This window comes from Ambystoma mexicanum, chromosome 2q (assembly GCF_040938575.1).
Source record: "Ambystoma mexicanum isolate Mex_15411 chromosome 2q, UKY_AmexF1_1, whole genome shotgun sequence".
Taxonomy (NCBI): domain Eukaryota; kingdom Metazoa; phylum Chordata; class Amphibia; order Caudata; family Ambystomatidae; genus Ambystoma; species Ambystoma mexicanum.
Genome location: NC_090924.1, coordinates 629,718,082 through 629,743,072, shown reverse-complemented (window position 1 = coordinate 629,743,072; position 24,991 = coordinate 629,718,082). Strand labels below are relative to the sequence as shown.

At 46.5% G+C, this 24,991-nt stretch overlaps 1 protein-coding gene across 2 annotated transcripts in view; it reads right to left on the bottom strand.

Moving 5' to 3' along the window:
* The window catches only part of LOC138569646 (uncharacterized), a 1,436,407-nt gene that overhangs the window by 213,564 nt on the left and 1,197,852 nt on the right, over positions 1 to 24,991 (bottom strand). For both annotated transcript variants that reach the window (XM_069647797.1, XM_069647798.1), the window contains exon 62: positions 22,948 to 23,113. In XM_069647797.1, the coding sequence (XP_069503898.1) occupies positions 22,948 to 23,113 (166 nt within the window). The remainder of the gene's footprint in view (positions 1 to 22,947; positions 23,114 to 24,991) is intronic.

Below are 24,991 nucleotides of genomic sequence, written 5' to 3'. Positions count from 1 at the left end.
TAACTCATATCCAAAGATAAAAAGAGTTTATTTGATCTCTGGTTTGATTTCCAAGCGATATACCTTCAGGTGAGCACAGTGGATCATCTTTACCTACTTTGACTTCTCTATCCACTTTTAGACTGCACAAGGGGGATGGATGGGTATAACCAAGATTATACTCAGATAATTCATACCTCTCCTCAAGGAGACGTTTTCTTCTATGGATACTCCTTGTCATAACCACAGCCACCTGCTTATTATCATCGCCTACATGCGCAAATGGAGAACCAAGTTCCAGGAGAGCCTGCTCAGGAGGCGTGGCTTTTAAACTTTCCTGGCGAGATTTATTAATACACCCCATATAGGCCATATTTGGTAAAGGTGGTGTCTTAATTATTGGAGTAGTCTTACCACCAACTATATTGGCCTTAATGTACGGCATGGCAACAGACACAGTGAAAAAGAGTAGGAGAATCTGCAATAGGCAAAGTCACCTCAATACCTGCCTCCAATGAAAATCACCCCAGGTAGCCTCTAATGGGGGGGGCCATCACCACAGGTACTAATGGGGCCAGTGCTGAAGAGCAAAGAAGCACATTTCGCCTAACACAACGGCAAGGGAGCAGCACGCCGACCACTCCCTCCACAGATGGCCACGGCACACCAGGACACACCTCGGCCACCCAAGACAATGAAATGACACAGGCCCCAGACTACCTCATCGGTGTAGTCCCCACAGAACTCCCTCCAAGCACCAGAGCACCGAGGGACGCCAGCCGAGTGAGCTGAAGGGATTAGGGATTAGGGAAAAAGACCCAACAATGGACCCGTAGCGTCAAGCCGCACTAATATGTGCGCCCTCTTCTGACACTCTGATAGCATACTCTGACAGCAGATACTCTGATACAGTGATCTGCTGCGAATTTCAAACTGCCAGCTACTCCGGCATCAGGCTACCGGTATAACTCATTCAATAAGCCACAGGCAGGTTATGTTTCTACTGATTTAGATATGCATTGGGGTTTAACAGGAAATATACAACTAAGAACCTAAGAAACTGCATAACTATAGAAACATGAAACAATCATTGACAAAGCCAATAAGATTAGCATTTAATAGTATACACATTCAGTGTGTGGATAATGAAATTGCTTTGCATTCTGTACCTGACTTTCAAGTTCACCAAAGGAAGAAAGGCCTGAAAGAGCACCAGCCTGTCTTTCGATCCGGGATGGCATATGAGGAATCGACAACGCCAGGATATTTGAAATGGGGCAGGCTAGATTATAAGCCTGCCCCAGGCTAGATTTTAAGGGTCAGTGAACAGTCCCAGGTGTATTTTCCCAACCAGGTGGCAGTTAATGCCATGCTCTGAATGATTGTGGCCCATTTCAGTGGGAGATGATACTCCCCAATATGTGACAGCCTCAGTGCTGCGACACGGCTGCTGGACACCGCCAGGATGGGGGAAGTCAGGCTCCCTTGAAGGATGTGAATGAGGGGGCTTGCCAAGGTGTCTGATGTTCAAAGCCTGAGAGGTGATGTCCCACAGACACAAATGCGATCTCCTTTATTGGCGTGCAGCGTAGGTCCTGTATCTTCCTAGAGAGAGTTCCCAAAAATGTTTGGACATCTACCATTGTATAGGGGGAACCTGTATCTACCATTACTTGAAGAAGTGTCCCATCTACATGCATGTCGACCCACGGGCCCTTGGCGTCACGTGAGGAAGTGATGGTGAGTATTTGTATTGGAGGGGAGTCTCGGTCGATGAGCAGCATGTTATCGTAACTGGGATCATCTTCTATGTATCTCACCGAGGCAGATCTGATGGATGGGCCTCTATCAATGGACATTCGGCTCATCCACCATACTCCACAGCTGACATCATGACATCATCAGTGCCTCTACAAACACGGGAGCCGTCGGAGCTCTCCTCACCAACCGTCACTGCTCAAATCCCCAAAGCAGCGGAGCGCAACTCCTAACCACAGCTAAGGTCACATGCAAAGCACCTGAGGCAACTTCAGTTGATCCAATGGTAACTTCCACGTTTCCATGAAGCTAATTGCTGTACATTGAACAAACGACTTAACCTCTTGCACCCATACTGTGGAAGCCTTGCTGAAGCTAGAAATGCTGAACGTTCACTCTTTTTGTCCAGTAATGGCAGTACCATGCCAGTTCTCAACCTCAGCATGTCGAGGCTCTGCAGTGAATCTTTGTCCACCAATGAAGAATGCCTTGCAACATTCCAAGCAGCTGCCTTTGATCCTGCAAGTTTGATTCCTTGTGGCAATTATTGACTTGCAACAATTGGCGCTGCTTCTTTTTAGTGGTACCAATTTTTTTTTTATTTTTTTTTTTCCATGTAAAACCATTTATTACTCTTATTATAGTTAACAGCACGCGTAGACATTGACAGGGACATGGGAAGGTATAAACATCACTAACAAAGGAGCTGACCCACCGGCCATCCATTCAACCCAGCTCAGGCCCCCAACTGACACTCACAGAACATTCACACACAGATCCACCCAACATTCTCCTGAGCTGCATTCATGCACCAACATTCTACAGCAAGCATCCAGGCCAGTGACAATACAAGACTACATTACAACATCTCCCTTTCATACCAGACTCACCACACACAACATCTCCCTTCCATAACAGACTCACCACAGACTCATCACAACATCTCCCCATCACCAAAACATCTAACCAACAATCACCTTCCATTTGGAAATGGGGAGATGTTGTGGTGAGTCTAAGTTAGTTCCAGGCAAGGCTTTATTCACATATGTACAAATCTGTACATTACTCCAGTTACTCTTATTATAGTTACAGCACGCGTAGACATTGACAGGGACATGGGAAGGTATAAACATCACTAACAAAGGAGCTGACCCACCGGCCATCCATTCAACCCAGCTCAGGCCCCCAACTGACACTCACAGAACATTCACACACAGATCCACCCAACATTCTCCTGAGCTGCATTCATGCACCAACATTCTACAGCAAGCATCCAGGCCAGTGGCAATACAAGACTACAGTACAACATCTCCCTTTCATACCAGACTCACCACACACAACATCTCCCTTCCATAACAGACTCACCACAGACTCACCACAACATCTCCCCATGAGATCCAGTCCACTCCAGCTCCTCACAGCTCTCTGTAGCGCTTCCTTGAGACTCCAGCCCCTGCCATTCCTAATGAATAGACCTCCTGACTTTCCACTGGCACTTTTAAGCAGCTCCCTTGGACCTTCTGTCAAATTACTTTTACTGTGCAACACCGCTTGACAGCCTCTTGTAGTGACTCACTGTACACTACACTGCAGCACATCACATAGGGGCTCACTTGCATGTCGAGCATTCGGTCAGCTTCATCAAGCACCAAATATGTGCATCTTTTGAGATTCGTTTTTCCAACTTCTAAAAAGTCGATCAATCTCCCAGGCGTGGCTATGCATATCTCGACCCCCCTTTCGAGATCACGGATCTGAGGGCCCTTTGGTGCACCACCATAAATACAAGTTGACTTTAAACGACATGCGCGGCCATAGTCAGCTGCCACTTGCTGCACTTGTTGGGCCAGTTCGCGTGTTGGTGCCAGCACCAAAACGATGGGTCCATCACCACGTTGTAGGAATGGTTGGTGGTTTATGTGTATTATACCAGGCAACAAATAAGAAAGTGTTTTGCCTGATCCGGTTTGTGCCACTCCAACCATGTCAAGACCACTTAACGCAACAGGAAATCCCTGTGCCTGGATAGCCGTAGGTTCTGTAAAATTCCTTTATTGTCTTGGTTACACGTTCAGTATAGAATATAGGAGAGAGAGATCATCAGTAGCTTCTTCCCTGGTTCCCTGCCCAGCTCCAAGTCCATAACCGTCACCTTTGGAATCCCCAGGTGCCCCAACACTCCAGGCTCCCCTAGCATTCCAACACAGCTATCACACTGACTCAGACCTCATTCATACTTATGCAAGATACAACACATCGTTATGTTATGTTTAACCCAGCTCGTGGGACTCCGCTCCCACGAGTCCAGTGTTCCAGCCCCGTCCTAACCGAACCTTCCCACCTCCCCTTTCTATTTCGGTTGCTGTGGTCCGACCTCTGGGGGCCGCTGAAATAAAGCTCCGTAACTTAACTGTACGCCTCGCCTCTTTATTACATTGGCGACGAGGAGGTGAACCGGCCCCCGGAGCGTAGCGGACTGCCTCAGCTACCAGCCTCGTCCCGTCTCCGTTGCCGCCGCTGTACACACACAGCCGCGCCCCTCCCCGATCCGGGTCGAGGGCGGCGCAGACACAGTCGGCCGCGCCCCTCCCCAATTCCGGGTAGAGGGTGGAGAACAGGTACCCTCTCAGCAAGCAAAGGTACGATTTAACTGGGGTTTTGGGCACCAGACACCTCGTCACGCGCCATCACGCCCACGCGCAGCTTCAAAAAAAAAAAGAAGAAAGGACCGCAAAGTACATCACGTGCAGCCATTTTGTTGTCTTTGTTACCATAGTGACATTACGGCAGCCATTTTGTCGTCCCTGTTGTCATAGTGACAACATTATCGAACATTTCTCGTTCCCCACAGCCACCAAACAAATCCTTGTCTACACAAAAGCCCCATCTGCTTTTAATAAAGACCAAGAGCAAGACTCAGAAGACAACAAATAACGCCTTCTCTTACCCAGCGACTTTTGCAATCCAGAGACACACGTAAAAAAAAAAAAAAAAATTTCCCTTCCCAGCCTACTTCTTAACATAGTTTTCAGCACAGTTTTAACACAGATTCACATCTTCCATCATGCAAAACATCCCCCATCCGGCCAAATTTCTCCCGTGCCCTGGGACACCAGCCTCTCCCTGGGAACAATGGATCGACGGGTTCCACATCTACCTGAGAGCCATTGGGGACAACAGATTCAACGATGACCTCAACGAAGTCCATAACCGTCACCTTTGGAATCCCCAGGTGCCCCAACACTCCAGGCTCCCCTAGCATTCCAACACAGCTATCACACTGACTCAGACCTCATTCATACTTATGCAAGATACAACAAATCGTTATGTTATGTTTAACCCAGCTCGTGGGACTCCGCTCCCACGAGTCCAGTGTTCCAGCCCCGTCCTAACCGAACCTTCCCACCTCCCCGTTCTATTTCGGTTGCTGTGGTCCGACCTCTGGGGGCCGCTGAAATAAAGCTCTGTAACTTAACTGTACGCCTCGCCTCTTTATTACATTGGCGACGAGGAGGTGAACCGGCCCCCGGAGCGTAGCGGACTGCCTCAGCTACCAGCCTCGTCCCGTCTCCGTTGCCGCCGCTGTACACACACGGCCGCGCCCCTCCCCGATCCGGGTCGAGGGCGGCGCAGACACAGTCGGCCGCGCCCTTCCCCAATTCCGGGTAGAGGGTGGCGCAGCCGCAGAACAGGTACCCTCTCAGCAAGCAAAGGTACGATTTAACTGGGGTTTTGGGCACCAGACACCTCGTCACGCGCCATCACGCCCACGCGCAGCTTCAAAAAAAAAAAAAGAAGAAAGGACCGCAAAGTACATCACGTGCAGCCATTTTGTTGTCTTTGTTACCATAGTGACATTACGGCAGCCATTTTGTCGTCCCTGTTGTCATAGTGACAACATTATCGAACATTTCTCGTTCCCCACAGCCCCCAAACAAATCCTTGTCTACACAAAAGCCCCATCTGCTTTTAATAAAGACCAAGAGCAAGACTCAGAAGACAACAAATAACGCCTTCTCTTACCCAGCGACTTTTGCAATCCAGAGACACACGTAAAAAAAAAAAAAAAAAATTTTTTTTCCTTCCCAGCCTACTTCTTAACATAGTTTTCAGCACAGTTTTAACACAGATTCACATCTTTCATCATGCAAAACATCCCCCATCCGGCCAAATTTCTCCCGTGCCCTGGGACACCAGCCTCTCCCTGGGAACAATGGATCGACGGGTTCCACATCTACCTGAGAGCCATTGGGGACAACAAATTCAACGATGACCTCAAGGAAGCAACACTATTGAACTGCATAGGAGCAGAGGCACTAAGACTGTTTAGGGCACTACCAGAACCGGACGATGTTGGAGGCGATGGCAACCACAACCACAAATTCGACATGGCCTTGGCCAAGCTCACCAAACATTTTGGTAACAAAACCAACATTGTACTAGAGAGGTACAAGTTCTTTACCAGGAAGCAACAAAAGAGTGAGTCGATCGACTCTACATTGCATCCTTGAGAGTACTGATTTCAACGTGTGAATTCACTGGCGTCAGCGATGAGTATCTGGGGGACCAGCTTGTCCTCAATGTAGCGGACCCTCGCATTCAGCAGAAACTATGGCAGATGAAGATTCCCTCCCTGGACCAAGCCATAGAGACAGCAAGGAGCTTGGAGTTTGGTGACCACTGCCTGAAGGAGAGACTCGCCCAAAAGGTTTGTGTTGAGGTGAAATCCGTTGAAACCCATCCAGATGCTGACAACACTGAGAATCTGTTCGCCTTGGTCAGGAAAGCCCCAGCCTTCCGAGGCTCAAGAACCAATTCCAGGAGAGGAAAGGGTCCATCCAACGATGTGGATGGATCAAACACGAAGACCCTGAGAAGACGTGACAATGCTGAGTGTTACAAGTGTGGCCGCCGCGGACATTTCGCCAAGGTTTGCAACAGTAACAGGGGTAGAACAACCAGACCTCCCAGATACATGAGAGGCCCATCCATCAGATCTCCCTCGGTGAGATACATAGAAGATGATCCCAGTTACGATAACATACTGCTCATCGACCGAGACTCCCCTCCAATACAAATACTCACCATCACTTCCTCACGTGACGCCAAGGGCCCGTGGGTCGACATGCATGTAGATGGGACACTTCTTCAAGTAATGGTAGATACAGGTTCCCCCTATACAATGGTAGATGTCCAAACATTTTTGGGAACTCTCTCTAGGAAGATACAGGACCTACGCTGCACGCCAATAAAGGCCACAGGTTATGGCAAGACTCCCATCGAAATAATTGGGTATACCTGGGTCAAATTTTTTTGAGAGAGAGACATATTGTAAACTCTTCGTGGCCAAAAATGGCTCTTCAGTTGTTGGTTGGGAGGAGCAAGCTGCCTTACGAATAAAGATCCACCCTGGAGAAGAAGTTCCAGTCCTGAGTGTGCTGAGCAACACCGATGCTACAACCAGCTTGGAGCCCACCAACATAAAGTCCACTTTAGCCAAGATGTTTCCAAAAGTATTCAACAACAAAGTGGGACTCCTCCGAGGCTTTCAACATAAGATAGTTTTGAAGAAGGACGCCGTTCCTGTAGCCCATCGTGTTCGTGGAATCCCCTTTGGCACCAAAGACGCCTTGAGGAAAGAGCTCAACCGACTTTGTGAGGAAAACATCATCCAACCCAATGAGAGTTCCGAGTGGCTCACACCAATCGTCCTTGTCGGCAAACCAGACAATTCGATAAGGATGTGTGTTGACCTACGTGACTTGAACAAGAACATATGGTTGGACAGACACCCCCTCCCTAACATATCAGAACTCCTTGCAACCATGAAACCAGCCAAATACTTCAGCACCCTCGACCTCCCGTCGGCATACCATCAGATCGCATTGGAGGAGAACTCAAAAAATCTCACTTCCTTCGTGACACCTCTGGGGGCATTCATGTTTAATAGGATGCCTTTTGGCCTCGCATCAGCCGCAGCTGTCTTTCAACGGTTAATGTCGCACCTGTTTGGAGGTCTCGACGGTGTCCACTGTTTTCAGGACGGCATACTCATATCTGCCGAAAACGAAAGAGAACATGATGCCAAGCTCATGTGTGTCCTCCAAGTAATCCAAAAAAGTGGACTCACCCTCAAATTGAAAAAGTGCAACATAAAATGCAACCAAGTATCCTATCTTGGCCACTCCATAAACGCTGAGGGAATCAGCCCCAAGAAAAAACTCATGGATGTCATAATAAACATCGCCGAACCCGAAAATAAGGATCAACTCAGGAGTTTTCTCGGCATGACCGAATATTACTCAAAGTTTGTAAACGACTATGCCAACAAGACGAAACACATGAGGAACCTCTTAAAGAAAGCCACCAAGTTTGTATGGTCCTCGGAATGTAAGAAGGAGTTTGAGGAAGTCAAGTGCGACATTAACAAGGCTTCTGCTCTAGCAATGTTCGACTGTAAGGCTAAGACCATCATCTCCGTCGATGCCAGCAAATATGGACTTGGTGGTTTCCTAGAACAACAGCAAAAGGGAAACATTGTGACTGTTGCTTTTGCCTCAAGAGTCTTGCGAGGCGCCAAACTAAATTATTCAACGATAGAGAGAGAAGCCCTGGGGGTGAAATGGATTTTACAACATTTCAGGAACTTAATATGGGGCTTACCTATACTACTCAAAACTGATCACAAACCGTTAGTAAACATCTTTCAATGCAAGACACCACATCTCATTTCGCCAAGAATCAGGCGTTGGTTTCTCGATATTATGCAATACAACCTGCAAGTCTGCTACACTCCCGGCTCATCAAATGGAGTAGCAGATTGCCTCTCTAGACTCTCTACCAACCAGGAAGAAGAGACCGATCAACCTCAAGAAGATATCATAGCAACCATCAATCCTGCCATTTCCAAAGAAGATTGGCTGAACATCACCAACAATGACACAGAACAACAAGAAATGAGAAAAGCCATAATTAATGATTGGATCAAACCAAACCACATTCTAACAGACTTCATACCGTTCAAGGACGAAATAAGTATGGATGAAAAGCACATATTCAGAGGAGACAAACTAATTCCACCTGTAATGCTTAGAGAGAAACTACTTGAACTAGCCCATGAAGGTCATCTGGGAAGAAGTTTGACGAAAAATAGACTCAGGAGCAATAACTGGTGGCCGCACATGTGGAAAGAAGCAGAAGAAACTGTAAAAAGTTGCGTCGCATGTGCCTCAAGCGACAAATCAAAAACTGTAAGGAAGACCCCTCTCCAAATCATAGAACCACCCCAAGAAGTATGGTCAAAAGTCGCTATAGACATTATGGGCCCCTTCGAAAACATCGAAAGTGAGAAAATATATATAATAGTGCTCGTAGATTATACCTCAAAGTGGACTGAATGGGGAATAGCTGAAACAAACGTGTCACCCAAGAAAGTAACACAATTCCTGACAGAAATTTTCAACAGAGAAGGGGATCCCAAGGAACTGGTTTCAGACAACGGATCCCAGTTTATATCGTCTGAATTTCAAGAATTCCTCAAGCACAGATGCATCAAACACCTAACAACATCTCTATACCATCCTATATCAAATGGATTGGTGGAGAGGATGAACAGACTTATAAAGAGCATAATACAGCTGGCCATCGCTAACACTCTTCCATGGAGAGAAACCCTCAAGGAAGCCTTGTGTGCGTACAGAACAACACCACACACCACCACTAACATCGAGCCATTTACCCTGATGCGTGGTAGAGCTGCAACCAATCGTCTAAGACCAGCTTGGATATTCATGAATGGTGGAGAAGTGAAGATTAACATGGATAAAATCCGGAAGAGGACAATTGAAAAACAGACAAAATACAAAACACATTGCGACTCCAAAAATGCAGTAAAAGAAATGTGAGTGCAAGCAGGAGACTGGGTCTGCATCAAAGAACCAAAAAAAACATCCAAGTCCGAAAGTAAGTACAGACCTCCACAGAAGGTCATCCAATGTCACGGCAAATCCGTCACACTTGATGATGGAAAGAAGTGGTCAGGAGACGACATAGTAAAAATAACAACAGACGTTCACAGACCTAGCACCTCTAAGCACACACCATTGGGAAATCCATCAGAGTCAAATCCTCCTTCCACGGGAGCATCTCAAATCAGCCAACGCGAAGACAACAGCTCTCACATGGACACTGAGAAAAACCCCAACAGCAGACTATCGAAGAGGAATCGGAAGATCATACAAAACTTCAATCAAGATTTCTTATATTATTAACAGTTTCCATATGCATAAACCCTTCCCCCTTCTTCCCCCCCCTTTTCCTGTTTTCCTAACAGCGGAGATGTTATGTTATGTTTAACCCAGCTCGTGGGACTCCGCTCCCACGAGTCCAGTGTTCCAGCCCCGTCCTAACCGACTCTTCCCACCTCCTCGTTCTATTTCGGTTGCTGTGGTCCGACCTCTGGGGGCCGCTGAAATAAAGCTCTGTACCTTAACTGTACGCCTCGCCTCTTTATTACAGGGGCTTGCCAAGGTGTCTGATGTTCAAAGCCTGAGAGGTGATGTCCCACAGACACAAATGCGATCTAAAATGTAATCTGCAATTTAAAACAATTAGTGGCAAGTGCTGCGTTAAGCACACACATGACTCATCCATAGTTGTGCAGGTTTTCGTGGCAGCGTTGTGTGTGGCTCCCATGCCTGGATGGCAATTCATGCAGAAGGTTTGGGTTGGTGTGCTTTGGAATGGCCTCCCAACTGTGGGCTCCAGTGTCAGAATGGCATCCATGATTCAGGGTAGAATCTGTGTGCATTCAAAGAGCTCTGCGTGTGTTCTTGGTAACTGGTGATTGGAAGGGCAAATTGAGATACACAGAGAGAGCGTCAACCCCAGAATTAGAAAAGGGGTGCAGCAAATCGGGATTTAGTTGCATCAATGGAGTGGAAGATTACGATGACGCACTCCGTACATGTTACCTCATTTTAAGTTCTTCCCAAGCGTCAGGCGCCCCATATAAGAGACCCTCCTGCTAGTGATAGGATGGAGAAGTTGTGGAGGACCTGGTTAGTCGATGGGGGTGTAGTGTTTACCTCGTTCTGCTTCGTGGATCGACAGCTGTCCTCCTCTACAAAGGCGGAGCGGGATGGATGTAGAAGAACAGGAATGTGGTCTGGGAGAGGTCCCTATTGCTGAGTGCCTCTCCAGCAGTGAGGGTCCACTTAACCACAGAGGAGTTTGTCACCATAGAAATGAACGGGACGGACGGATGCTGTTACCTTGGCAACCCAGGATTGACATCACAAGGAATATTGTGAGATCACATGGAAGTTAGTAAGGTCATGTGAAATATGAGGTCACAACATATTATGTAGTTACATGGGATGAAGAGAGTTTAGGTTTAAGGAAACAATTTAATGACAATTCGGTAAGTAATCTATGTGCAGATGTACATTTACGACGCATGAAGCATTTTAGTGTTAAACAAATTGTACCAGCTTTCTATGTGTGGAGCACCAAACGGGTACCACGGATATTTCGCCTTGTCTTTTTAATTACATAACCTAAGAGTACAGATGCCATTCCATAAACAAAGCTCCACACATTTGTGGAAAGCCTCAAAAGAAGGCAACATTACAGCAAAGTTCAAGTGCATAGTGCATAGTGATGGTATAGATGGTATAGATTCGGATGCACAAGGACACACTGGTCCCAGGAAGGGACGTGACTCACACTCTATCCCCCCCATGCCCCATAACAGTGATTCAGAATGACAGTCCAACGACCCTCTCCAAAGCAGCAAAGGAAAAGAGTCCCTTACGTATGGCAATGGTTTAAAACTAACTTAAGAGCATCTTCATACTGTGGCACATGCACAACAAATTGCCAATAACACACATCATAATGTAAAAAACACAAAATAAGTTAAAAACATGGAAAAAAAAGAACACATAATTGATGCGTAATATAAATAGTGCCCTTTGGGCACGTTAGCATATCAATGCTTCCACACAGAAACCACCCTGTTCAAACAAGTACTTCCTCAAGAAATACGCTTTTCCAAAAGGATATTTTTATGTGTCAAAACAATAGAACTTTTGAACATTGGTGACAAATCCCTAATCACAAAAAATAAACACAATGGACCTGATTCATGGAAAAGTGTGCATTTGTCCCGCAAAGGCCGCGCACCGAGAACGACACTGAGTGAGCCTGCATGCAGAATACAAAATGCACGCCCTGCATATTCATGCAATGTACTGCGCAAAGTAACCGTATACGCAAGTCGTGGTCAGAACGCCCCACGGCACACCCCCACGCAAAGCAAAAACAGCCAGACCAGCTACATTTGCATGCTCCCTGGGTACGAATGCATGCACCCTTCAAACAGTGCATGCGGTCCCCCGCAAGAGAGCCTGCATCTCAAGGATCCTGCACGGGGTCTCCCGTAACTGTTATCAGCGCCACGACAACATCTGTAAGATGCATTGCAACTCAGGTACAACTCAGGAAATCTGCATGCGACTCCCCGTAAACCACACTACACTGCGTACGTGCACCCCTAAGTTCGATCGGGTCCCCGGCTACATACACGCACCCCTAAATCCAACATGCAGACCCACCTCCGCCCTGGGATTCCTATGCGCAAGTGTACTTACACCTGCCTTTGGGTGGCAGAGAGATAGAGCGATTTGCGTGGGCATTTCGCAAGCAAGAGGTTGGACAGTCACATCCATGAATACGCTTTGTCATGCGCATTTGTGGGCGTGCTATGGACTGGCTGTGGCCCGTCCCTCGTAACGCCAATTTTTTCCCTTGCTCCTCCTCATTTTACGAGTTCCGCCCCCTAATCCGCCCTCTGTGCAGGCCTCACCCACGCAGTGCGTGGTGTCTCGCACAAGGCACTTGACTGCTCACAGAGATGTGCCAAGCTTGTGTGAATCCCCCGCAAGTAACGAAAAAGTGCTGCACAGTTGATTCCATTAATCAACAAACATGGTTTCGCCCGCATAATGGCACACAAATCCTTGATTTTCCATGCAAATAATTCCATGAATCGGCCCCATACTGACTTCATACACACTCAACCCTAGAGTGTGTTGTTAAGATAAGCAAAAATGATTGCTACAAAACATGCAAATAAAAGAACATTGCTACTATGAACACAATGGTCAACACACAAAAATGTCGACTCGAGATTCTTGAGTTTCGACTGGTAAACGGCTAATTCTTTTTGTGGAATAGGCCCAGCCCTCCTCAGGACAAAAGATACTTTTGGAGGCAGCTTAAATGCATTTGCAATGATCATGGCTACTTGTGAAGACCTTCAGTTTGTGTAGGCAATAGGCCTCTGAATAATGAAAGAACTTGTTGGTTGGTGACCTCAAATCAAAGGTTCACACCGTTTTCCCATCTCAGGAAACAGAATGACAGCAGTTCTGCCATTGATTCTGCCATGGTTCCTCAAGATGCAGGGTCTATTTTGGTCGCTTAGATCTTGTTTCTTGTTGATGCTCTGCGGTCTTGCAAGGAAAGCATCATATACACCAGGACGCCTTAGGAGTAATCACCTAAGTTTTGAATAAAGCAGAACAGTCAGAACAAACCGACAGGCCTGAAGCCAGTCAACATTGAATAACTTGGGAGTTGCGATTAGAAGGCCTTGGGTACTTCTCTGATCCAGTGTGTAGAATTACACCAGCACGAGGAAAACGGTGCACCAGAGTTTGGGAGCAGCATCTCCACACCAGTGACGAGCTGGGGTGTGTACAGTGAGGACAGGAATGTACAGCTCAGGCAAACAGGATCAAAGGTTTTCCTTCCAGGCTGAAGGGATGTCTGCAACCTTTGCCCCTTGACCTTTACCCCCTTCAAATACTGCAGTCTCACTGACCTTCCTTCAGATTCTTTTGGCTTTTATCATTGACCCGAAATCCCCGGGTCATATTACTGCTCCATTATTTTCGCTATTCATTTTTGTAGCTATCGAACATGGTGACTGCAGTGTTTTAAGTGGGGTGGGGCTAGCTGGGTGGTGCCCTGACCATCTCTGAAAATTGCTACAATGCTGTGAAACCGCCAGGGCTCCCTCTCTAGCCCACTAATAAGCAGCCCATAGAATGTCTCCTGTGTGCGCATTTGGAATTTAAAAGGACTCATCAGGAGACTTGTGCTAACGCTAGAGGTAATTGAGAATTGCAGGGACTGAGCGATTGATTTACAAGCTGTAAAAGGAAGACATTTAGGGAAATAATGCATCCTCCTCCGCTCAAGCCTGAGGGTGATCTACTTACTGGTTGAATGGTTTATATACTGAGTGTAATCTAACACATTGTGTTTATCATAGAAGATTTCTCGCCTGTATCTCTCCTTACCAATAAGCTTGTTATATAAGCAGGGTCAGGCCTGGGTCACATTTCAGCAGTAAACAGGTCTGGTATTCATCTGCTGGTCAGCAGTATCATCGATGCCAGCACAGATCATTCTGGTTAAGGGGTGCATGTGATCTGATCACTACACCCTCCCCACCCCCCTCGAAGTCAAGGGCTGACACTACCAAGACAAACAAAATCACACATTGGCGTAACTAAAGAACAGGTGGGTTGGCCGGACTCTAGTCATCTGCAGCTACACAGCCTATTCTCATCTACAGTGCATTAGGCACTTGCTGCTGAGATCCATATGTCAAATCCCAGAAGGGGCAAGTCAATGTTATTCTGATGATGATAGCATGTGAACAACACAAGAGGTGATGGATGGAAGATTTAGATTGAATCCTAACCTCTGGCAGCATTCTGCGCAACCCTCCAGACCATCGTTCTTCACCTGCGAATATTAATTCTAAATGATCCAGCCATTACCTCTTTTATTTTTTTGATGGAAAAATGTGTGTCAATAAAATGACTAATATTAACACTGGTGAAGTAGGGTAAAAACAAATCACAATCTAGAGTCTACAATTCTCTTGTGGAGTGCTGCGCTGCACAGGCTGTTGGGGCCTGGCCTCCCAGGATTATGGTTGGATGCTAAAATGCAAACAGTATCCGACTGAGACATGGATTGTCACATTTTATAACGCCTTGCCTCAGTGATATGGCACACACATGGATCCCTCTACTTCTAGATTTTTTTCTTATGGACACATATATATGATTTGTTGGTGCAGAATGCTCCTGTGTGCTGTTGGTGACCTGGCAATATCTATGGTTTGGAATAGTTTGTGGGTTCCCCCTACAAAATGAATTATAAATCCTATGGCTTTTTCTACAACTTTTCTTGTAAATAGTGCTGGAAAATTATACATTATCAGGGAAGCACTCTTGGAGGAGTCGGGCTTCCTCGCTCCGCTCGCACGTATTATGTTGTGTGGGAGGACATTTGAGAATTAAACATTTTATGTTCGCTTCCTGCATATTACTGCATTGCGATGCTGAGCAGGTATTGCAAACTGCCTTGTTTTAACAACTGTTTCTTGCTTGTGCAAGGCGAGGCTTTAGACTTTTCTGCGTATGTCTATTCCTAGCGTGTATGAACACTCGCCTCCACATCTTTCACTTCTAACGGGTTTAATTTTTGGCATATGGAAGCATGTTTTAGGCCCCTGCTTTCTTAGGAAAAGTGGCGTTAGCAAACAGATGTCATCATATTACAAGCTTTCTCACCTGCCTCAGAGCATGTGTGCATTGCAGTATATTCACATTTCTAGTTGGATTACAATATGCCACCTTCATGATAACACTTACTAACATGAAAAAGAGTGCAGCTGGTATCAAAGGCTTAGATTTATGCCCTGATGGCAATATTGTTTCAGTACGATTGCTTGGACGGAATTACCCAATTTGATTGTTTTTAATTGATCGTATGGTACAATCGGCTGCATGCGGCAGTACCATTTGATCAATGATTCAAAACGATCAAATTGGTTAAGCACTACCAAACATGGGGAGTGGGGGTTGCAGGGTTGTCCTCTGTTCTCCATGTTTGGTAGTGATGGCGTATGAGGTTAGTGGGGGTGTCCCCGCTTCTGGAGGTTTGGAGGCAGAGACGGAAAGAAAAAAAAAAGAAGAACGTGGACCCTGCAGCGTCAGATCTGACCTGCATAGAAGGGATGGAACTGACACCACAGGATCAGAAGAAAACTGCTCTATGCAGGGAAAGGAAACATTGCTGCCTGATGGCCTTTTGAACCCAAGGGAGATACTGATGTCACTGCCATCCCAACCCCGAGACAAAGCTAAAGCTCTATGCAGGGAAAGGAAACATTGCTGCCTGATGGCCTTTGGAACCTAATGGAGATACTGATGTCACTGCCATCCCAACCTAGAGACCAAGCTAAAGCTCTATGCAGGGAAAGGAAACAATACTCCCTGATGGCCGAATGTAGATACTGATGTGCCATCCCAACCCCGAGACCAAGCTAAAGCTATATGCACGGAAAGGAAACAATACTCCCTGATGGCCCAATGTAGATACTGATCTGCCATCTCAACCTAGAGACCAAGCTAAAGCTCTATGCAGGGAAAGGAAACATTACTGCCTGATGGCCTTTTGAACCCAATGGAGATACTGATGTCACTGCCATCCCAACCCCGAGACCAAGCTAAAGCTATATGCAGGGAAAGGAAACAATACTCCATGGTGTCCCAATGTAGATACTGATCTGCCATCCCAACCCCGAGACCAAGCTAAAGCTCTATGCAGGGAAAGAAAACAATACTCCCTGGTGGCCGAATGTAGATACTGATCTGCCATCCCAACCTCGAGACCAAGCTAAAGCTATATGCACGGAAAGGAAACAATACTCCCTGATGGCCCAATATAGATACTGATCTGCCATCCCAACCCAGAGACCAAGCTAAAGCTCTATGCAGGGAAAGGAAACAATACTCCCTGATGGCCCAATGTAGATACTGATCTGATATCCCAACCCCGAGACCAAGCTAAAGCTCTATGCAGGGAAAGGAAACATTGCTGCCTGTTGGCCTTTGGAACCCAATGAGGATACTGATGTCACTGCCATCCCAACCCAGACCAAGCTAAAGCTATATGCAGGGAAAGGAAACATTACACCCTGATGGCCAAATGTAGATCCTGATCCGCCATCCCAACCCAGAGACCAAGCTAAAGCTCTATGCAGCGAAAGGAAACATTGCTGCCTGATGGCCTTTGGAACCTAATGGAGATACTGATGTCACTGCCATCCCAACCCAGAGACCAAGCTAAAGCTCTATGCAGGGAAAGGAAACAATACTCCCTGATGGCCCAATGTAAATCCTGATCTGCCATCCCAACCCAGAGACCAAGCTAAAGCTCTATGCAGGGAAAGGAAACAATACTTCCTGATGGCCGAATGTAGATACTGATCTACCATCCCAACCTAGAGACCAAGCTAAAGCTCTATGCAGGGAAAGGAAACATTACTGCCTGATGGCCTTTTGAACGCAATGGAGATCCTGATGTCACTGCCATCCCAACCCCGAGACCAAGCTAAGGCTATATGCAGGGAAAGGAAACAATACTCCCTGATGGCCCAATGTAGATACTGATCTGATATCCCAACCCCGAGACCAAGCTAAAGCTCTATGCAGGGAAAGGAAACAATACTCCCTGATGGCCGAATGTAGATACTGATGTGCCATCCCAACCCCGAGACCAAGCTAAAGCTATATGCACGGAAAGGAAACAATACTCCCTGATGGCCCAATGTAGATACTGATCTGCCATCTCAACCTAGAGACCAAGCTAAAGCTCTATGCAGGGAAAGGAAACATTACTGCCTGATGGCCTTTTGAACCCAATGGAGATACTGATGTCACTGCCATCCCAACCTCGAGACCAAGCTAAAGCTATATGCAGGGAAAGGAAACAATACTCCCTGATGGCCCAATGTAGATACTGATCTGATATCCCAACCCCGAGACCAAGCTAAAGCTCTATGCAGGGAAAGGAAACAATACTCCCTGATGGCCGAATGTAGATACTGATGTGCCATCCCAACCCCGAGACCAAGCTAAAGCTATATGCACGGAAAGGAAACAATACTCCCTGATGGCCCAATGTAGATACTGATCTGCCATCTCAACCCCGAGACCAAGCTAAAGCTCTATGCAGGGAAAGGAAACATTACACCCTGATGGCCAAATGTAGATCCTGATCCGCCATCCCAACCCAGAGACCAAGCTAAAGCTCTATGCAGCGAAAGGAAACATTGCTGCCTGATGGCCTTTGGAACCTAATGGAGATACTGATGTCACTGCCATCCCAACCCAGAGACCAAGCTAAAGCTCTATGCAGGGAAAGGAAACAATACTCCCTGATGGCCCAATGTAAATCCTGATCTGCCATCCCAACCCAGAGACCAAGCTAAAGCTCTATGCAGGGAAAGGAAACAATACTTCCTGATGGCCGAATGTAGATCCTGATCCGCCATCCCAACCCAGAGACCAAGCTAAAGCTCTATGCAGCGAAAGGAAACATTGCTGCCTGATGGCCTTTGGAACCTAATGGAGATACTGATGTCACTGCCATCCCAACCCAGAGACCAAGCTAAAGCTCTATGCAGGGAAAGGAAACAATACTCCCTGATGGCCCAATGTAAATCCTGATCTGCCATCCCAACCCAGAGACCAAGCTAAAGCTCTATGCAGGGAAAGGAAACATTACTGCCTGATGGCCTTTTGAACGCAATGGAGATCCTGATGTCACTGCCATCCCAACCCCGAGACCAAGCTAAGGCTATATGCAGGGAAAGGAAACAATACTCCCTGATGGCCCAATGTAGATACTGATCTGATATCCCAACCCCGAGACCAAGCTAAAGCTCTATGCAGGGAAAGGAAACAATACTCCCTGATGGCCGAATGCAGATACTGATGTGCCATCCCAACCCCGAGACCAAGCTAAAGCTATATGCACGGAAAGGAAACAATACTCCCTGATGGCCCAATGTAGATACTTATCTGCCATCTCAACCCCGAGACCAAGCTAAAGCTCTATGCAGGGAAAAGAAACATTGCTGCCTGATGGCCTTTGGAACCTAATCGAGAAACTGATGTCACTGCCATCCCAACCCAGAGACCAAGCTAAAGCCCTATGCAGGGAAAGGAAACAATACTCCCTGATGGTCCAATGTAGATCCTGATCTGCCATCCCAACCCAGAGACCAAGCTAAAGCTCTATGCAGGGAAAGGAAACAATACTCCCTGATGGCCGAATGTAGATACTGATCTGCCATCCCAACCTAGAGACCAAGCTAAAGCTCTATGCACAGAAAGGAAACATTACTGCCTGATGGCCTTTTGAACCCAAGGGAGATACTGATGTCACTGGCATCCCAACCCCGAGACAAAGCTAAAGCTCTATGCAGGGAAAGGAAACATTGCTGCCTGTTGGCCTTTGGAACCCAATGAGGATACTGATGTCACTGCCATCCCAACCCAGACCAAGCTAAAGCTATATACAGGGAAAGGAAACATTACACCCTGATGGCCCAATGTAAATCCTGATCTGCCATCCCAACCCAGAGACCAAGCTAAAGGTCTATGCAGGGAAAGGAAACAATACTTCCTGATGGCCGAATGTAGATACTGATCTGCCATCCCAACCTAGAGACCAAGCTAAAGCTCTATGCAGGGAAAGGAAACATTACTGCCTGATGGCCTTTTGAACGCAATGGAGATCCTGATGTCACTGCCATCCCAACCCCGAGACCAAGCTAAGGCTATATGCAGGGAAAGGAAACAATACTCCATGGTGTCCCAATGTAGATACTGATCTGCCATCCCAACCCCGAGACCAAGCTAAAGCTATATGCAGGGAAAGGAAACAATACTCCATGGTGTCCCAATGAAGATACTGATCTGCCATCCCAACCCCGAGACCAAGCTAAAGTTCTATGCAGGGAAAGAAAACAATACTCCCTGAAGGCCGAATGAAGATACTGATCTGCCATCCCAACCCCGAGACCAAGCTAAAGCTATATGCACGGAAAGGAAACAATACTCCCTGATGGCCCAATGTAGATACTGATCTGCCATCCCAACCCAGAGACCAAGCTAAAGCTCTATGCAGGGAAAGGAAACATTGCTGCCTGATGGCCTTTTGAACCAAAGGGAGATACTGATGTCACTGCCATCCCAACCCCGAGACAAAGCTAAAGCTCTATGCAGGGAAAGGAAACAATACTCCCTGATGGCCCAATGTAGATCCTGATCTGCCATCCCAACCCCGAGACCAAGCTAAAGCTCTATGCAGGGAAAGGAAACAATACTCCCTGATGGCCGAATGTAGATACTGATCTGCCATCCCATCCCCGAGACCAAGCTAAAGCTATATGCACGGAAAGGAAACAATACTCCCTGATGGCCCAATATAGATACTGATCTGCCATCTCAACCTAGAGACCAAGCTAAAGCTCTATGCAGGGAAAGGAAACATTGCTGCCTGATGGCCTTTGGAACCCAATGAGGATACTGATGTCACTGCCATCCCAACCCAGAGACCAAGCTAAAGCTATATGCAGGGAAAGGAAACATTACACCCTGATGGCCAAATGTAGATCCTGATCCGCCATCCCAACCCAGAGACCAAGCTAAAGCTATATGCAGGGAAAGGAAACATTACACCCTGATGGCCAAATGTAGATCCTGATCCGCCATCCCAACCCAGAGACCAAGCTAAAGCTCTATGCAGGGAAAGGAAACAATACTCCCTGATGGCCCAATGTAGATCCTGATCTGCCATCCCAACCCAGAGACCAAGCTAAAGCTCTATGCAGGGAAAGGAAACAATACTTCCTGATGGCCGAATGTAGATACTGATCTGCCATCCCAACCTAGAGACCAAGCTAAAGCTCTATACAGGGAAAGGAAACATTACTGCCTGATGGCCTTTTGAACCCAATGGAGATACTGATGTCACTGCCATCCCAACCCCGAGACCAAGCTAAAGCTATATGCAGGGAAAGGAAACAATACTCCATGGTGTCCCAATGTAGATACTGATCTGCCATCCCAACCCCGAGACCAAGCTAAAGCTCTATGCAGGGAAAGGAAACATTACTGCCCGATGGCCTTTTGAACCCAAGGGAGATACTGATGTCACTGCCATCCCAACCCAGAGACCAAGCTAAAGCTATATGCAGGGAAAGGAAACATTACACCCTGATGGCCCAATGTAGATCCTGATCTGCCATCCCAACCCAGAGACCAAGCTAAAGCTATATGCAGGGAAAGGAAACAAAGCTCCCTGATGGCCCAATGTAGATCCTGATCTGCCATCCCAACCCAGAGACCAAGCTAAAGCTCTATGCAGGGAAAGGAAACAAAGCTCCCTGATGGCCCAATGTAGATCCTGATCTGCCATCCCAACCCAGAGACCAAGCTAAAGCTCTATGCAGGGAAAGCAAACAATACTCCCTGATGGCCCAATGTAGATCCTGATCTGCCATCCCAACCCAGAGACCAAGCTAAAGCTATATGCAGGGAAAGGAAACATTACACCCTGATGGCCCAATGTAGATCCTGATCTGCCATCCCAACCCAGAGACCAAGCTAAAGCTATATGCAGGGAAAGGAAGCAATACTCCCTGATGGCCCTGTGTAGATCCTGATCTGCCATCCCAACCCAGAGACCAAGCTAAAGCTCTATGCAGGGAAAGGAAACAATACTCCCTGATGACCCAATATAGATACTGATCTGCCATCCCAACCCAGAGACCAAGCTAAAGCTCTATGCAGGGAAAGGAAGCAATACTCCCTGATGGCCCAATGTAGATCCTGATCTGCCATCCCAACCCAGAGACCAAGCTAAAGCTCTATACAGGGAAAGGACACAATACTCCCTGATGGCCCAATATAGATACTGATCTGCCATCCCAACACAGAGACCAAGCTAAAGCTCTATGCAGGGAAAGGAAGCAATACTCCCTGATGGCCCAATGTAGATACTGATCTGCCATCCCAACCCAGAGACCAAGCTAAAGCTCTTTGCAGGGAAAGGAAACATTGCTCCCTGATGGCCTTTGGAACCCAATGAAGATGCTGATGTTACAGCTGTTTTACTCCCTCATCCAAATAAAGATGATGTCCAAATAGTATATGCACTTCAATGTTACAAACATTTTAATTTTAGGGTGATGGTTGTGGAAGAAAAATTAGCACCAAGTCTGGCGTGGGTTATGAACTTAGTGATTGAGGCGTGCAATACTTTTATCACAGACTTATTTGTTAAGTAAAAAGACTAGTGGCCATTCCTATGCGTTCAACATGTTGTTTGCTCTTCTGCAAAGGAGGCTGGACCACTCACTGGTGTCATTTGGCAACTTCCCCTTTCTCATAGAGGCCATTTGAAAGAGTGCATGAGAAGTGCACCAGACGGTACATCTTCGTTTGATAACCTTCTATCAGAAAATAATGTATATGGTCAGTCAAGGTTTTCATAATGTGCTTTGCTCAGTAAGAAACAATGTAGCCCTCCTATTATGACTGCAACATATTCTGGAAATTATCATTAGAAATCAACATTGTCAAATAAAAAAGAAAGTTTACAACGTTACTAAAATTAAATAAAACGTTTTTTAAAGAGCTGCTTTTTGTGTGGTGGTCCCAGCAAATAGACACCTGACTACGCGACTCTCACCTATGCAGCAAGGAACCGACAGAGGGAGACAGAGAGAGAGAGGGAGAGTGGTAAAGTGTTTGCGTGTGTGAGAGAAAGAGAGAGAGAGACAGGGAGAGAGCGACACAGAAACAGACATAGGCATCGAGACATGCCCAGAGAGAGAAGGAGAAGCAAAGTATGCGTGTGTGTATGTGCGAGTAAGAGAGAGAGAAAGTGATAGAGAGAGCGAGAGAGAGAGACAAAGGCAAAGACAGAGAGACGGAGGCATAGCGCCAGCGCCAGAGAGAGATAGGGAGGTAAATTGTGTGCACGTGAGAGAGAGAGACAGAGGCATAGAGACAAGACCAGAGAAAGACAGAGAGGTTGTAGTTCGTGTATTCAAATATACTGTTCATAACACACTGGTGCTTTTCTCTTGCAGGAAAAGATTGTCACTAAAATCGGGTCTGGCAATGACTGCTTTATGAGGAAAGGACAATTAAAAGTGGTCCAAAGTTATCATGTTTTTTTTACCTTTTCATGCTAAACGAACTCTTTTGACCAGAGCTATTGTCACTTCAAATATTTTACATAATTTGAGAACTCATGCTGCCTTACCTGTGGTGTGCGTCATGAAATACTGGAGACACCCTTCATCTTTGGAAGCAGCGACCTTCACTTTCTCCTTTTCGTCCATGTTTCCCTCGAGCATTATACTGCTGCGTGTGGCCGATGCAGCATACCTGCCCATCACTCCCATGTGCACCCGTTCACTTGCCTGTAGCTGTCATAGGAGTAAAAACAATTACTTGGCGATGGTTAAATGCCTCAAATGAAAACTAGGTATGTAAGATGAATGGAGTGAAATGTGCATGCACTGTGCTAGCTAGCTAGCTTCCCGGTGCTTGTTGGCAAACATTGGAGTGCTCTCCCTCTAGCCTTAAGATCGGATGACTCCTTCTGGTCCTTTCGCAAAGGCCTCAAAACCTGGCTCTTCTCACAAGACCTCAAAAATTCAAACTTAACTCAACACATCTAACTTTTGGCACCTCAGTCTCCACCCTGACCCTGACTAGGAATATGTTCGTACCACTCACGCTAATAACTCCCGTAACCACTACCTGTACCTATTTTACTGCTTATGCCTGTAACCAAACCTTCATGTAACCAGAGCCCAGATACCCCCGGGTTCGGTGCGATATACAAATGCCAAAATAAATAAATAAATCATGGTAACATAGAGAGCTATGATATATATGGGATAAAGTAACCCCCCAACGTACGTTCAAAGGATATCGCAAGACACCGAGGTATATGGGATAAAGTAACCCCCCAACGTACGTTCAAAGGATATCGCAAGACACCGAGGAGTTCTGTGACCACATAGAAGATAAGTTCCTTTATAAGGTCACAAAACTCTGTGACTTGCAATGGCCTTTTTACATATGGCAGCTGAGATTTCATTGCTTATAATACATGGCCACACTGTCATCCCCTTCAATTCCTGGCCTCTTGCGTAATGAAATACAAGAGATTTTCCAGTTGCTGATACATATAAACATGTAGAATCTGATTGTATCAAAGAAAAACAATTACTATGCAGCTCTAATGCGTTGAAGAAACATAATTTAAGCAGTTTACTAAAATGCAGCTAAAATGTTTTCGGTTTGTGCTTGAAAATAAGCAAAAACGTACGTATTCTTGTTCCCATGTGTACAAAATAAACATACCACGATTAAAAACTTTTCTTATCAGGTAATGGCCGTAAGGTGTCCCAGAAAGCTATTTTACGAGCAAGGAATTTGAAAACTTGGCACAGCTTTAATTAAGTGCTGCAGTGACAGCTGGAATGATGCTCTGTGCGGGCTCAAGCCGCAGAAGGCACCGTGACACCACAGCTCAAGCGCAATAACTGATTAGAGATCTATAGTGATTACTTTTTTACAGGTCAATAGTGATGTTGCAACTAGCCTGTAATAAGCCTGTAATAAGAACATAATTTAGGGGCTTTTAAATGTGTATTGCAGGCTGTCATATATTATTAAAAATATAAATTGATAACTCAATTAGGTTAATTAAATTATTTATTTGCAAGGTTTCGCGATCGTCTATTTGCTTCCTCATATGTTTAATGTGAAACTCGCCTGAGGAAGGGAGCATGTGATCATGATAACTTGCCAGTAAGCTTGGCAATACATTAATCTATCTGGGCTAAATCCCACTGTATTTTTTGGATCTGTGAAGGGAAGGCTCGCCATAATGAGCAGGTGGGGGGCTCCGACCCACAGGAACCCACGCCCATCATGGACAAACCGCACCAACCCAGGAGCGCTCTGTAAGCTGTTTCTTGCAGCTGAGGCAGTGCTCCTGAGCTGACAGTTCATACCCCAGCCACGCACCTCCAATGAAGAATGCAAGGTCGGGGGCGATTCACACTTCCCTAGCCTTACATGGCCCGTTGGGAATGGAGGCTGGGGTACTGCATGTTTGTATGCACGAGGGGACACACCTGCATCTCCCTGCACCTATAAACTGAGCGTGGCACTGCCTCATCAGGGCTCTGCGTGCATGTACAGGAACCATGAAGCTTACTTCCTGGTTCCTGTTCTTGCTGGGTGGGAACCAGCTGCTTTCTGGAGGCAGTGGTAGAGTCAGTGAGGAA